The sequence below is a fragment of the Cygnus olor genome, chromosome 26 (genome assembly GCF_009769625.2).
Source record: "Cygnus olor isolate bCygOlo1 chromosome 26, bCygOlo1.pri.v2, whole genome shotgun sequence".
Classification (NCBI taxonomy): domain Eukaryota; kingdom Metazoa; phylum Chordata; class Aves; order Anseriformes; family Anatidae; genus Cygnus; species Cygnus olor.
The window spans coordinates 3,530,780-3,544,696 of record NC_049194.1 but is presented as its reverse complement, the minus strand read 5'-3'; the positions used below and the strand labels follow the sequence as shown (position 1 = coordinate 3,544,696).

At 51.5% G+C, this 13,917-nt stretch overlaps 1 protein-coding gene across 1 annotated transcript in view; it reads left to right on the top strand.

Annotated features, from left to right (window-relative positions):
- Positions 1-13,917, top strand: part of FBN3 (fibrillin 3) — a 117,487-nt gene that overhangs the window by 92,151 nt on the left and 11,419 nt on the right. The window contains 21 exon segments of the mRNA XM_040537802.1: positions 469-591; positions 951-1,076; positions 1,653-1,775; positions 2,968-3,090; positions 3,389-3,550; positions 4,060-4,128; positions 4,431-4,556; positions 4,891-5,016; positions 5,435-5,584; positions 6,030-6,101; positions 7,252-7,377; positions 7,908-8,033; positions 8,537-8,662; positions 9,500-9,616; positions 9,899-10,027; positions 10,557-10,676; positions 11,067-11,192; positions 11,873-12,025; positions 12,415-12,480; positions 12,721-12,846; positions 13,070-13,189. Coding sequence (XP_040393736.1) covers positions 469-591; positions 951-1,076; positions 1,653-1,775; positions 2,968-3,090; positions 3,389-3,550; positions 4,060-4,128; positions 4,431-4,556; positions 4,891-5,016; positions 5,435-5,584; positions 6,030-6,101; positions 7,252-7,377; positions 7,908-8,033; positions 8,537-8,662; positions 9,500-9,616; positions 9,899-10,027; positions 10,557-10,676; positions 11,067-11,192; positions 11,873-12,025; positions 12,415-12,480; positions 12,721-12,846; positions 13,070-13,189 — 2,535 coding nt within the window.

Below are 13,917 nucleotides of genomic sequence, written 5' to 3'. Positions count from 1 at the left end.
TGGTGTGTCCAGGTGCTCTGTGGGTACCTATGAAGGTTGGGCTGAGTTGGCTTACAATGGTCTTGAGCCCAAGGGGTCCTGCATGAGGATTTTTCAAAGTGTAGGTGTAGGATGAAGGGGGGCTGCAGGTGTTGCACTGTCAGGCTCTGTGACTGTCTGGGAAGGATACAAGTGATGGTGGCAGCAAGGGCATATGTTTCTGGGATGTGGGATGTGGAGTGTGGGTGTGTGATATTGAGATGTCAAATTGGCAATGTGGCTGTACAGTGGGGTGTTGGGGCATGGTGTAGTAGGTATGCAGGGATATGTGGGTGTAGGAGGTGTGTAGAGATGTGCTGGTGTATGTATGGTGCACATATACAAGTGCAGGGACTCACTGGATCAATGTGTGTGGTATATATAAAGGGATGTAAGGGTGTATGCGTGGGTATGTGTGTCTGAATTGACAGGGTGCTTTTCCCTCCCCAGACCTGGATGAGTGTGCAACTGAAGAGCACAAGTGCAACCTGAACGCCAACTGCATCAACACACCAGGGTCCTACCGCTGTGCCTGCCGAGAAGGCTTCAATGGGGATGGCTTCTCCTGCACAGGTAAGTCCCACAGACTCACTCAGCAGCAGGAATGTGGCTTGAGTGTCCTGCTGAGGCAAAGGTCTCAGTCCTCTCAAACTCACCCAGCACCTGGCTACCTGTGTGGGATTCCCCAAACCAGATATCCTCCAAAACCCACTGCAGCCTGCCCTGCACCACAGCCTGCTGAGGTACCTTCAGCAGAGATCCACCTTCTTCTCAGCTGGTGTTTGGGGGGGATCAAGAAGTATCGCAGCCCCTTCTTTGCAGCCTCCTAGCAGAGGGATGGGAACAAGCTTGTGGGATTTTCCTGGGTGAGGTGGAAAAAGCTCCTATATTTGGGTGGACACCATTTCAGTCTCACACCTGTCTCTCCCTAGATGTGGATGAATGTGCGGACAATGTGAACCTGTGTGAGAACGGTCAGTGTCTCAATGCACCTGGGGGTTATCGCTGCGAGTGCGAAATGGGCTTCAATCCCACAGAGGACAGCAAGGCCTGCCAGGGTAAGTGCCCAGAGTTTTGTTAGCTACTTCAAGATATCCAGGGTCTACCTCCTTTCTGGCCTTTGTCTCTCCTCAGCACTATAGCCACCTGATCCACCACTAAGCAAGACACACCATCATCTGGTGGTGCAAGGCTCCTGGGTTCTTGAAGGTAGTCAGAACCCTGACCATCAGTGCTGGGTACCACAATGTCAGTGCTGAACTGTAGGCTCTGCTCTGACTCCAAGGTGCTATTCCCCAGGCTGGCAGCTCCAGGTGAGACCTACTCTTCAGACACGTCAGCTCTTCCACTTCCAGGCCTTGGTCCCCAGCCTGCAGAGAGGCTGGGCTAAGCTGAGGATCCAGGCAATATGTGAGCAATCAACTAAACAGGAGTGAGGGGAGAAGGCATAGACACAGCATTCCTGGTCCTGCTCACCCAGGAGGTGATATTCCTCAGCACTAAAACCATCATGAGGACATGGGTTATCAAGTGGGTGACTAGGCTGTGGCTCTGCTTTGCAATGGGAGCAGGAGAGTCCTGTCCCGTCCCTCACCTTGCCAGATCCTGAGTACCCAGCTCTCCCTCTCTTGCAGATATTGATGAATGCACTTTCCAGAATATCTGTGTCTTTGGGACCTGCCAGAACCTGCCTGGGATGTTCCGTTGTGCCTGTGATGATGGCTATGAACTGGACAGGAGTGGAGGCAACTGCACAGGTACAGGACTTGCATGGGTCCATTGGATGAGGGTTACTGACCCATGGTACAGCCTCTCCTTGAATATTGTGTTCAGTTCTGGGCTCCACAATATAAAAAGGATTTTAAGGTACTTGAAAGCATCCAGAGAAGGGCAACAAAGCTGGTAAAAGGGCTGGAAGGCATGGCCCGTGAGGAGAGTCTGGGGACACTCAGGTTGTCTAGTTCTGGAGAAAAGGAGGTCAAGAGGTGACCTCCTTACTCTCTACAACTTCCTGAGGAGGGGAAGCAGAAAGGGAGGTGCTGATTTCTTCTGCCTGGTGACCAATGATAGGACTTGAGGAAACAGCACAAAGCTGCGCCAGGGGAGGTTCAGATTCAATATTAGGAAAAATTCCTTTACTGTGTGGGTGGTCAAACACTGAAACAGACTTCCTAGAGAGGTGGCTTGATGCCCCATACTTGTTGGTATTTAAGAGACATTTGGATAATGCCCTCAATAATATGCTTTAGCTTTTGGGTAGCCCTGAAGAGGTCAGGCAGCTGTACTGTCACTCAAGAAATTTTTACACAGGTTTGATTTAGCAGCATTTTAAGATATATTAATACTGACTGCATCAGTCGACAAGGGAAGACCGACCGATGTCAAAGGAAGACCAACCGATGTAACCCTGGGCTGCATCAGCAGAGGAGTGGGCAGCAGGTGGAGGGAGGTGATTGTCCCCCTCTGCTCTGCCCTTGTGAGGCCCCACTTGGAGTGCTGCATCCAGGTCTGGGGTGCCCAGCACAAAAAGGATGTGTATCGGTTAGAATGGGTCCAGAGGAGGGACAAAGATGATCAAGGGGCTGAAGCACCTCTCCTGCGAAGAAAGGCTGAGAGTGCTGGGGCTGTTCAGCCTACAGAAGAGAAGGCTTCGGGGCGACTTTATTGAGAACTTTCAGTACTTAAAGGGGACGTATAAAAAAGATGGAGAGTGACTGTTTGCTCAACCAGATAATGACGAGGGGGGATGTTTTTAAACTAGAAGAGGGGAGATTTAGAATAGACATTAGGAGGAAATTCATCCCTCAGAGGGTGGTGAGGCACTGGAACAGGTTGCCCAGAGAGGTTGTGGATGACCCATCCCTGGAGGTGTTCAAGACCAGGTTAGATGAGTGGTTTCTGTGGCAGTCTTCATCTTTCTTTTCAGTCTTCATCTTTCCATCTTTTCAGACATCAATGAATGTGCAGACCCTGTGAACTGTATCAATGGCCTGTGCGTCAACACCCCTGGCAGCTACCTGTGCAACTGTCCACAAGACTTCGAGTTGAACCCCACTGGTGTGGGCTGTGTGGGTGAGTGGGGACCTGTCTGGTAAACACACCTTCCTGTCAAGAGCTTGGTGGTCCTTCTTGTTGGTAGTGGCCCAGGATTAGCCACTAGCAGAGCCTGGGGTGGTGGACCACAACATGCCCTGTAAAATACCTGGCCGTCCATGATGGGCTTAACCCTGCAGCAGCAGAAGAGTCCTTTCCTTCTGTTACGACTGGCCCACCTTGTGTCACCAATGTGGGTGCTCTCCTGGTTGGAGAGATGTTTTTCCTCCTGTGCACGCAATTCTTTGCTTACTCACACAGTGCTTTCTTTGCATAGATACCCGTGTTGGAAACTGCTTCCTGGACACCCAAGATCGAGGAGATGGGGGGATCTCCTGCAGTGCAGAAATTGGAGTTGGTGTCACCCGGGCATCTTGCTGCTGCTCACTGGGTCGTGCATGGGGTAACCCCTGTGAGCTTTGTCCTCCAGCCAACACGAGTGAGTTGGGAAGTCATCTGGGATGAACTGGATGGGCTGGATGGGCAGCATAGGGCAGAAAGAAGAGAAGGGGCTGTGCCCCTGTGGCTTCTCAGCTCAGGGTAGGAGTCCTGGGTCCAGTATTTGTTATAATTATGGTAGAGCAAGGGAAAATGAGGGAGGAGAGGCTGACCCTGCTGTGTAAGGTTAGACATGTAGACCAAGGCTGGGGAAAGGTGGGGGGAGACCAGGCAGGTTGTGACTTGGGGGTCCAGACTGGGATCCTTTGTTCCTTGTCACAAGGCTGGGAAATGTGGAATAACCCCATTCAGGATTGGACAGGTAGAGCTAGGGAGGCTGAGTTGGCTTAGAGTGTGACAGGAGTCAGGCTGCTCCATCTGTACCTCAATCACTACCCCCATGTCCTGTTTCTCCTGGGTTTCTCCTGGGTTTCCCCTGGGTTTCCCTCCCTGTCCTGTTTCACGGGAGCTCACTCAGCTCAGGACCCCCCTGACTGACTTTTTCCACAGCTGAGTACAAGACCCTATGCCCTGGAGGAGAAGGTTTCCGGCCCAACCCCATCACTGTCATCCTGGAAGGTAAGCCCACCTGGCCACCCAGACCCTCATGAGGGGCTCAGGAGCTGGGGGAGCCTAGCTGTGTGTGAGCACCATCTGCCACATCACCGGGCTGGTTAGTGCCTGCTGAGTGAGCCCTGACCACCCAACGGTAAACAGCAAGTGAATGCTCAGACATTTTCCAGACACCTCACAGAGCTGCTTGGGTGTCAGCAGGAGCTGCAGGCAGTGGGATCAGCACAAGAGGGGGGTCCTGGTTTGAGGACGCTCCCTGGTCTGGTCTACCAGGTAGTGAACACCTCCTGGCTGCTCTCCCTCCACAGATATCGATGAGTGCCAGGAGCTGCCAGGCCTCTGCCAGGGTGGCAACTGTGTGAACACTTTTGGCAGCTTCCAGTGTGAGTGCCCCCTCGGCTACTACCTCAATGAGGACACACGCATCTGTGAAGGTAGCTGTACTGTGCTTGGTGCCTGTGGCACAAGCGTGTGCATGCATGTGTGTATGTGTGTGCAACAGAGTCGTGGTTGTATCTGTGCTGGGCTTTCCCTTTATGCTGTAGGAGTGGTTGGCAGAATCTCTTCCCCTTTCTCTTCCAGATTTCCTGTTATCACAAATCCTGGCCCCTTTCTCTATGCCAGGCCATCTTGGTCCCTATGCCAGCTTGCATGTGCCCTGTGCCAGGCCTATCCATACCTAGGGCCAAGCCCATATCCTCCACCCCACATCAAGCCTGTCTCTACCTGTGCCCAGTACTTTAACCTCCCGTCTCCTCTGTTTGGCAGATATTGATGAGTGCTCTGCTCACATTGGGATCTGTGGCCCTGGGACCTGCTACAACACCCTTGGCAACTACACCTGTGTGTGCCCCCCTGAGTACATGCAAGTCAACGGAGGAAATAACTGCATGGGTATGGCATTATCCAAAACTCCGGGAAGGGGCCCAGCAGCCCCCTGGCTGTGCCCTACTTATGGGTGGTGCTGTGGGCAGCATGGCATGAGCAGTTTGGCTGAGTGGAAGGAGTGGGAAGTGCTGGGAGCAGGGGCTGGGACTCAGGATGCCTGAATGCATCCCTGCCCCTACACCACACACGTTGCCCATGTCAGAGGATGTGCATTGCCACTGCCTGCTGTGGGACAGAGTCCAAAGCTCTCACCAAGCAGAGCTTCAGCCCATCACTGCAGCCACTTTGCTGGGCCTTTGCATTACTTGCAGTCCCTGAGCACCAGGACAGGGCCGTCTGACATATCCCTGGCAAGGAGCTTGCTCGGGCTTACAGCACTCATTCTGAGGGTGGGCACAAGACATTGTCTGGGCTGCTTTTGCAGACATGAGGAAGAGTGTGTGCTATCGCAACTACAATGACACGTGTGAGAATGAGCTGTCCTTCAACATGACCAAGAAGATGTGCTGCTGCTCCTACAACATTGGCAAGGCCTGGAACAAGCCATGCGAGCCCTGCCCCACGCCAGCCAGCTGTAAGTCAAACTTACTGGAAAGGCATCTTGAGATCGTGGCTATCCTCTTACTTTTCTGTGCACTTTGCGACACAGACACAGGGGGAGTAACAAAATAATGGGGGACAAGGGAAAGCATCATGACTGGCAGACAGTGCCTACAGGTGTGAACACTGTGGGGACATGCACGTGCATGCATGTCTGTGTGCATGTGCCAGTGTGCATGTGTACCTGTAGGTGTGACTGTGCCCTGCAGTACATGTGTAAGCTCTCTGCCCTGTGCCATACGCATGCTCATAGTTCCCCATGTGCCAGCCGCTGAGATTCCTGGCCAGGCACCATGCAGATCCCCTCTGACCTGTTAAATCCTCTGTCCACTCACTCCAGCCATTCTTGGCCCTTGTCCCTCTCATTCCTCACTGCCTGCCCAGCAGGCATGGCCATGACTGCAGTGTTTCCCTTCCAGCTGAGTACCAGATCCTGTGTGGGAACCAGGCCCCTGGCTTTATCATCGACATCCACACAGGGAAGCCCATCGGTGAGTACAGCCAGCCCCTTCTGTCCCCACATGTGCAGCGCCAGGTCTGCTCTCTACCCTTCTACTTTCTCCCCGCAGTGTCTGTAAGCATGTTTGCTTCCATTCCCTCAGCAAATTAAGCCTTGAGTAGAAGAGAGAAGGGAAAGAGGTGGCAAACATGGTTGCAAGCAGTTCACCAAGCCTTCAGGACTGCGTCCAGAGTGCCTGGGCTGCTCAGAGCTCTCCACATTTGCAGTTGTCTGTTGGTGTCAGTGCTACCTGGACAGATAGGTGGCCAGTGACCACAGACAGTAGCCAGTAGCCTGTAGCCAGGTAGATCTAGAATTCACGTGTGATAGACCTGGCATTTGCACTGCTAGCAGCACAGGCATTACAGCCTCAGGGTGCTGAGAGCTGAAGTTTCAGGTTTGTATTTTGGTAGATGGAAAGTCAGAGGTGCTGGTGAAAGCTATGGAATTTGTGGAGTGTCTATGGAAGTTCTGCAGTCCTGAAAGATGGAAGCTTGTGAGACAACAGATTAATTAATCATTGCTTCACCTGATCATGGCATTGCCAACCTGACCCCAAGAGAATGAAAAGGAGGGAGAAGACTTCATCTTCCACTCCAAGGAAGCAAGAGTTTAGAAGCATGGGCCATGCTACAGAACGTGTCAGTCACTTGTGTGGGACTGCAGGGCTGGCAGGCCTGGTGGTGAATTGTACTGAACACAGAGATAAGAGTCAGGGCCCCACAAGCCATCTCAGTGTTTCAGTGGCCTCCCTGATCTTCCCAGTTCCAGCCTCGTATCACAGCCTGAGCTAGTGTCTATGTTACTGCAGCAGTATACTCGGAGAAAGCAAGGTGGATGTCCTGAGTAGGATCCCTCCCAGCGTGTGCTGTGCAGGCTCTGCCAGCAGTCCTATGGCTCCTGTGACTTGCAGTCTTGTGTGGCTCTGTTGTGTAGGCAGAATTCTGCAGAGCGGTCCTAGCCTGGCACTATCTGCAGGACCCAGTACTAATCCTGCAAGAGTTGCTCCACTGGTTGCCTGGTGGCCTTTCCCTGATAAATCTTCTTTCTAGAATGAACAAGGGCAATAGTATTCTGGTTATGGGGGGTGCTTTCTTCCTTTGCGCCTTCCTGGTTTGATGACAAATGTTATCTGTGTCTAGATATCGATGAGTGCAGTGAGATCCCTGCTATCTGCACGAATGGTGTCTGCATCAATCAAATTGGCAGCTTCCGATGCGAATGCCCCATTGGATTCAGCTACAACAACATCCTGCTCATCTGTGAAGGTAACAGAGCAGCCAGGACAGTGCTGCCAAGGGTGCATACAGGGGTGGGGGGGCTCAGCGTAGCACTAGCATCTCCCCAGCTCATGGGGCATCAGGGTCAGCGCTGTCAGCCAGACATAGATAGAATCCACACATTCTCAGCCTTCTTGAAATTATTTGACTTTTCTACGTCAAATCTTGGACAAAAAAAAAAAGCTGATTTTTATGAATATTCCTTTCTGGTTTTCTCCTCCTCTGGTTTTAGTGGGGTTTGTTTGTTTGTTTCCTTTTTTTTGGATCGTTTTGTTTTTTTTTAGTGTTTGTAAATGTTGTTTACAATGTATTGTAAATGTATTGTTTAAAAGAGTTGAATTATACCTAAGATGCATTATTTTATTGCAAAACAATAGAAAAATGATGAGACTTCTTGGAACAAACCAAGGGTAAAAATTCAGTTGATTCCAATTAGCCTCTCCAGCCCTACCAGGATAATGCCTGGTGAGTTGTTGGCACTCTGCTCAGTCAAGGTGTGCACTTCTCTCCTCCCGCAGACATTGATGAATGCAGCAGTGGGGAGAACCTCTGCCAGCGCAATGCTGACTGCATCAACATCCCCGGCAGTTACAGGTGCGAATGCTCAACCGGATACAAGCTGTCGCCGAGCGGAGCCTGCGTGGGTAAGATGGGAGCTGTTTGCTACCTATTCTAAAGGCACGTGTGGGAGGTGCTGACTCCCCTAGGCTATTCATCTGGCTTTGCAGACCACCCTGTGTGGACCCAAGGAAGGACAGGATGAAGGATATGCCAGACCCATGCACTGGTTCCTGGTCTTTTGTCAAGCTTGGGGACCTGTGCTGTGATTATGGGATGCCCACACTTTTAGAATAATTCCAAGGGACTGTGGGCCCCTGGGGGTGAAAAGGATCTCTGTGAATTACAGCTTTAGTTTGGCAGCTCAGGCCATTTGCTTTAATGAAACTTACTTTTTTAGAGATTGCAGATCAAAAAATCCTCTTGCTTCTTCTCTGTGAAGAGCCATCTCTCAGAAAACTCAGATCCCATTCTGCTGCGCTGTTGCTCACAAACACAGCAAGCAGGGGTCTGCAAAAGGTTAGCACCTTGACTTCTCCCATTTGGTCCATCCCTTCTGCTCACTGGTGCCCACTTTGCTTTGTTTTAGGTCGCAATGAATGCCAGGAGATTCCCAATGTCTGCAGCCATGGGGACTGCGTTGACACCGAGGGCAGCTACATCTGCATCTGTCATAACGGCTTCAAGGCCACCGGGGAGCAGACCATGTGCATGGGTCAGTGTGACTGCCCCAGCCCTGCAATGTCCTTTTGAGTGAATCACGATATCAGGATGGACGTGAGCTCTCCCCAGCACCTGCTGGGTAGTGCCAAGGACAGCCAAGGACATGGCCTCTGTGTCCTCTTAATCCCAGGCTGGCTGTTGTGGTTTAGCCCGGCTGGCAGCCAAACACCACACAGCCGTTCGCTCACCCTCCCCCCTCCCTCTCCGGGATGGGGGAGAGAAACGGGAAAGTGAAGTCTGTGAGTTGAGATAAAGACAGTTTATTAACACAGGGAAAATAATAACAATAATGATAATAATAATAATAATAGTATTAATACTAATAATGTGTACGAAATAAGTGATGCACAATACAATTGCTCACCACCCGTTGACCGATGCCCAGCCTATCCCCGAGCAGCCGGCCCCCCCCCTCCACCCTGGCTAGCCACCCCTATATATTGTTCAGCATGACGTCAGATGGTATGGAATACCCCTTTGGCCAGTTTGGGTCAGCTGTCCTGGGTCTGTCCCCTCCCAGCTCCTGCTGCATCCCTAGCCTGCTTGCTAGCAGGACAGAGCGAGAAGCTGAAAAGTCCTTGGCTTGGTGTAAGCACTGCTCTACAACAATTAAAACATCAGCATGTTATCAGCGCTCTTCTCATTCTAATCCAAAACATAGCACCCTGCCAGCTACTAGGAGGAAAATTAACTCTGTCCTACCTGAAACCAGGACACTGGCCTTGCAAATCCATAGACGTGTGCAGCTCTCTGGACCCTGTCTGCACATCCAAGACAGTGTCTCTCAGCTCACATCGCCCCTCAATCATATGTGTCCTTTTCCCTGCAGATATTGATGAATGTGACCGGCAACCCTGTGGAAATGGGACCTGCAAGAACACGGTTGGCTCCTACAACTGCCTTTGCTTCCCTGGCTTTGAGCTAACACACAATAATGACTGCATGGGTGAGTTACACGCAGTCCCGACCACACGGGTAATGGGATGATTGGTGTCATCTGGCAAGAGCTGAGGTGCACTCCCTGGGTGTCACACAGTGGCATGCAGGGGGTGACTCTGGGTGCCACATGGCAGCTGTTTTAAGAGTGATGGCTGAGGGTTACCTGTCAGTGGCTATGGGGGTAGTTGGATGTGTTACCAGTCAGAAATAAGGGGCTGGTGAAGGTGGTACACTGACACTCACGCTGTGCATATCTCTTCCCACTGTTCTTGTCATTTCCCTCCCACAGACATTGATGAGTGTTCCTCCCTGGTGGGGCAGGTATGTCGAAATGGCCAGTGCATCAATAGCATCGGCTCCTTCCAGTGCCTGTGCCAAGAGGGTTATGACCGGACCCCTGATGGGAAGAACTGTGTAGGTGAGTGTACGGGGAGCAGGCTAGTCCTTCTCAGTGAGTTACGCCATATGCTGGCATGGCTGGCACGGTGTAGTGCTAAGAGACCTGGTCCCCAAGCTGGTCTACCTAAAGTGGTAGACTTGGTCTGCCCCAAATCCTGTCAAGTCAAAGCACTGTCATTTGACTGCCAATGGAAAACTGGATTGGACCCCACTACGCCTGCGTCTCTGTTCCAGCAATGCCAGGAACAGTCATGCTAGTGTCTTTCAACCAGCTGAGACCTGCAGACAGAGAGGGCAAATATTGTCTTGTCCACGCTCCTAAAGCATGCAGAGTCGTACCAGCAATACCTTAAGAACTACCCTGCAAGGCAGGACTGGCTTTGCTTGAGATGGTCCCAGTGCTGGTGCAGCCTCTGGGGCTGCAGGGACAGACAGGCACGTTGTACCCTGGTTACTTATGTCCACCACACTGCAGAAAAGGTACCCTCCACCTGAATTCTCAGAGCTGAGCACAGACACTGCCATTGCTTATTTCCCCTCCTCTGCAGACATCAATGAGTGCGTGAGCCTGCCTGGGACCTGCTCCCCCGGCACCTGCCAGAACCTGGAGGGCTCCTTCCGCTGTATTTGCCCCCCTGGGTATGAAGTACAGAACGACAACTGCATTGGTAATGTTGGCTCTCTGTCTCCTCCATTCTTAGCACAGCATGTGGTCACCTTGGACTATTCTCAGAGCAACCATATTCTTCCTGGGTGGCCTGGGGCATGCATCACCACCCCCAAATATCCTCTTGAAAGCAATTGGGCACAGAGCAAGGCAAGGCCTGCTGCCAGGACAGGAGAGGGTCAGTGGTTTTGCTGTACCCTGACCTCTTCAATTGTCCCATTTGCCCTGAAGGTGGGTTAAAGGGTAAGGCCAGGCTTTCTGTCCCCAAGAGGGGTGATGACCTGTGAGCAACAGAGCTCCCCAAACATCCTGACTTCACCTGCTTTTAATGCAACAAGCAAAGGAGTGACCTTTGGCTGCTCTGTAAGTAATGCATCTGCAATGGTCCCAGATATCAACGAATGTGAGGAGGAGCCCAACATCTGCCTCTTCGGGACGTGCACCAATACTCCTGGCAGCTTCCAGTGTGTCTGCCCTCCTGGCTTTGTGCTGTCTGATAACGGACGACGGTGCTTTGGTGAGTGTGGCTCTGCCTGCAGGATGGTGAGGAAGTACAGGACATGGTAAACATTAGGACAAGAGGGAATGGCCTCAAGTTGCGCCAGGGGAGGTTCAGGTTGGATATTATGAAAAATTTCTTCTCAGAAAGAGTGGTTAGGCATTGGAGTAGGTTGCCCAGGGAGGTGGTGGAGTCACCATCCTTGCAGGTGTTTTTAAGAAGAGGGTAGATGTGGTACCTGGGGACATGGTTTAGTGGGCAATGTTGGTGGTAGGGGGATGGTTGGACTAGATGATCTTAGAGGTCTTTTCCAACCTGAATGATTCCATGGAACACAAACACCACAGATAGAGTCAGGAGCTGGCACAGCACTATTGCTGCCTGCTGTGCCCTCTTAGGGGTGTGCTCAAGACAGAGAGTGTTGGGGGGAGAGGGAGGAAGGGAAGGGAGGCATGATAATAAAATATCCTGGTTTGCCACCAGTTTATGCACAGCTCCAGGACAACTTGGTGTCTCTGAGCCAAAATTTAGGGGTGTGTGGGCTGCTCCCTTCCTCTGCAGCAGCACTGCCTGCCTCTAGAGCCATCCTGGACACAAGTGTCCAGAAGAGGACCTTCCTCATACTGAAGGTGAAAGGGGAGGATTGCATAACCACTGGATGTCTGCAATGACCTGTGCATTTCACTGTCCTTCCACAGACACTCGCCAGAGCTTCTGCTTCACTCGTTTTGACAATGGGAAGTGCTCTGTCCCGAAGGCCTTCAACACCACCAAGGCTCGGTGTTGCTGCAGCAAGATGCCAGGAGAAGGCTGGGGAGACCCGTGTGAGCTGTGCCCACAGGAGGGGAATGGTAGGAGTGCTGAGCCCCAGCTCCATGGGAGATGTGTCTGTGTGTGCCTCCAACGTGAGCAGTATGGGGAAAGTGTGCAGGTTAGGCCAGACAACCTGCTATGAGAGCTGTCCAGCAGAGACAGCTCCTTCATCTCGGGAGTACTGCTTTGAAACCTAGTAGCCCTTACTAGACTGCAATATTCCCTGAGCCTCCAGCAACCATAGTCAGGTTATTGGGAAATGGATTGCTTAGTTCTGTTTTGGATATGCTCTTGTTTCTTGGTGGGACTTTAGATAAGCCAAAAGTATCTCAGTGCTTCCAGATGCAAGGCGGGCATAAGTGTTTCCCATACAGCTCTGAGGGTGTAAGCATGTCTAAGCATATCTCACTTTTCTACTTTATTCCAGTTGCCTTCCAGGAGCTGTGTCCTTATGGTCATGGAGCCATCCCAGGCCCAGGTGACACCCGAGAAGGTAAAAACTGATTTAGGGATGAGAAGAAATGTGTCCTGTGGGCGTGAGGGACGTCAGCGTAGAAGCAACCAAACTTAGGCTATCTGGAGAGTAGGGTTGCATCACAGTGGCAGCAAGGGAGGGATGTAGGACTGGGTGCCCTCCCAAGCCCATTGTCTCTGCTCACCAGCCCTGGAGAAGACAGAGATGTTTCTGGCCACATGCTCACATGAGGTTTCGTTGCCTTGGTTTTCCCTCTAGATGTGAATGAATGCTCAGAGAACCTGGGTGTCTGCATAAATGGGGCCTGCATTAACACTGACGGCTCCTTCCGCTGCGAGTGCCCCTTTGGGTACAACCTGGATTACACAGGAGTCAATTGTGTAGGTAAGGGTCTGAGTGGGAAGCACCGCTCCCTCTTGCATTTATCCTCCTGATGTTAAAGTCTGTGAGCATGCTCATGTGTGAAAAGAAAGATTTTTGAATTTACTTCTCCCCTGCCCCTTCCTTTTTTAACCCTGGCTCCTGACTTTGCTGGGCCTTTTTGAATGCTCTGCCTGCGTCTTTCCTATGTAACTCATCCACTTAACACAGTCCTGGCTTCCTTCAGATACAGATGAATGCTCCATTGGCAACCCTTGTGGGAATGGTACCTGCACCAACGTGGTGGGAGGCTTCGAGTGTGCTTGTGACGAGGGCTTTGAGCCAGGTCCCATGATGACATGCGAAGGTAACACTGCTGTGGGGCTGCCTTCACCCCCCATTGCACAGCTCCGGGGTGAGAGGTGGGAGAAATCAAGTAAACACCTTCCTTCCTTCCACTATCCCTTTAGCTTGGATAACTCTCTCCCAGCCAGATTTGGACTCTGGAGTCTTTCACTTACCGAAGTCATGTTACATTACTCCATCCTGGCTGGGAGATGTAAGGGAAGAGCTGAAGAGTTTGAACTTTCTGTGAGGAGCCCATGGGTTTCCTGCTCCAGCTTCCTTCCAAATGATGGGTTTTGCTCAAACTTTAAGAGCCAGTCTGGCTGAGGTCTGGGAGAATGTTTCCCACAGCCAAACTGGCAGGGATCGCTGACATGTTTTTTGCTTTCTCTCTCACACAAGATGGGTATTTTACCTGGGAAATCCCCAGCCAGTGAAGAATGGTGGACATGTAGGGCTGATATAACGAGTCTTCTTAGCTCTCCTGGGACACACTGCAGCTGTGGTCTTCTTGTCTTGGGTTGTTGGGGGTTAATGTCACATAGAAAAGTGTGAAGCAGATATCTGGGGAGTCCCTTTTGTCCTTTACAAGGTTTTTATTCTTCCCTGATGGTCCTTGCAGTACCCTGCCTCTTTTCCAAAATTCTCACATTTCTACAGACTCTCTGGGGCCAGCAAGTGCCTTATTCTCTTTGCTAAATCTGTGCCTAGCCCCAACAGTGGCAGTGGTTCCCACAGGGTCCTTCATCC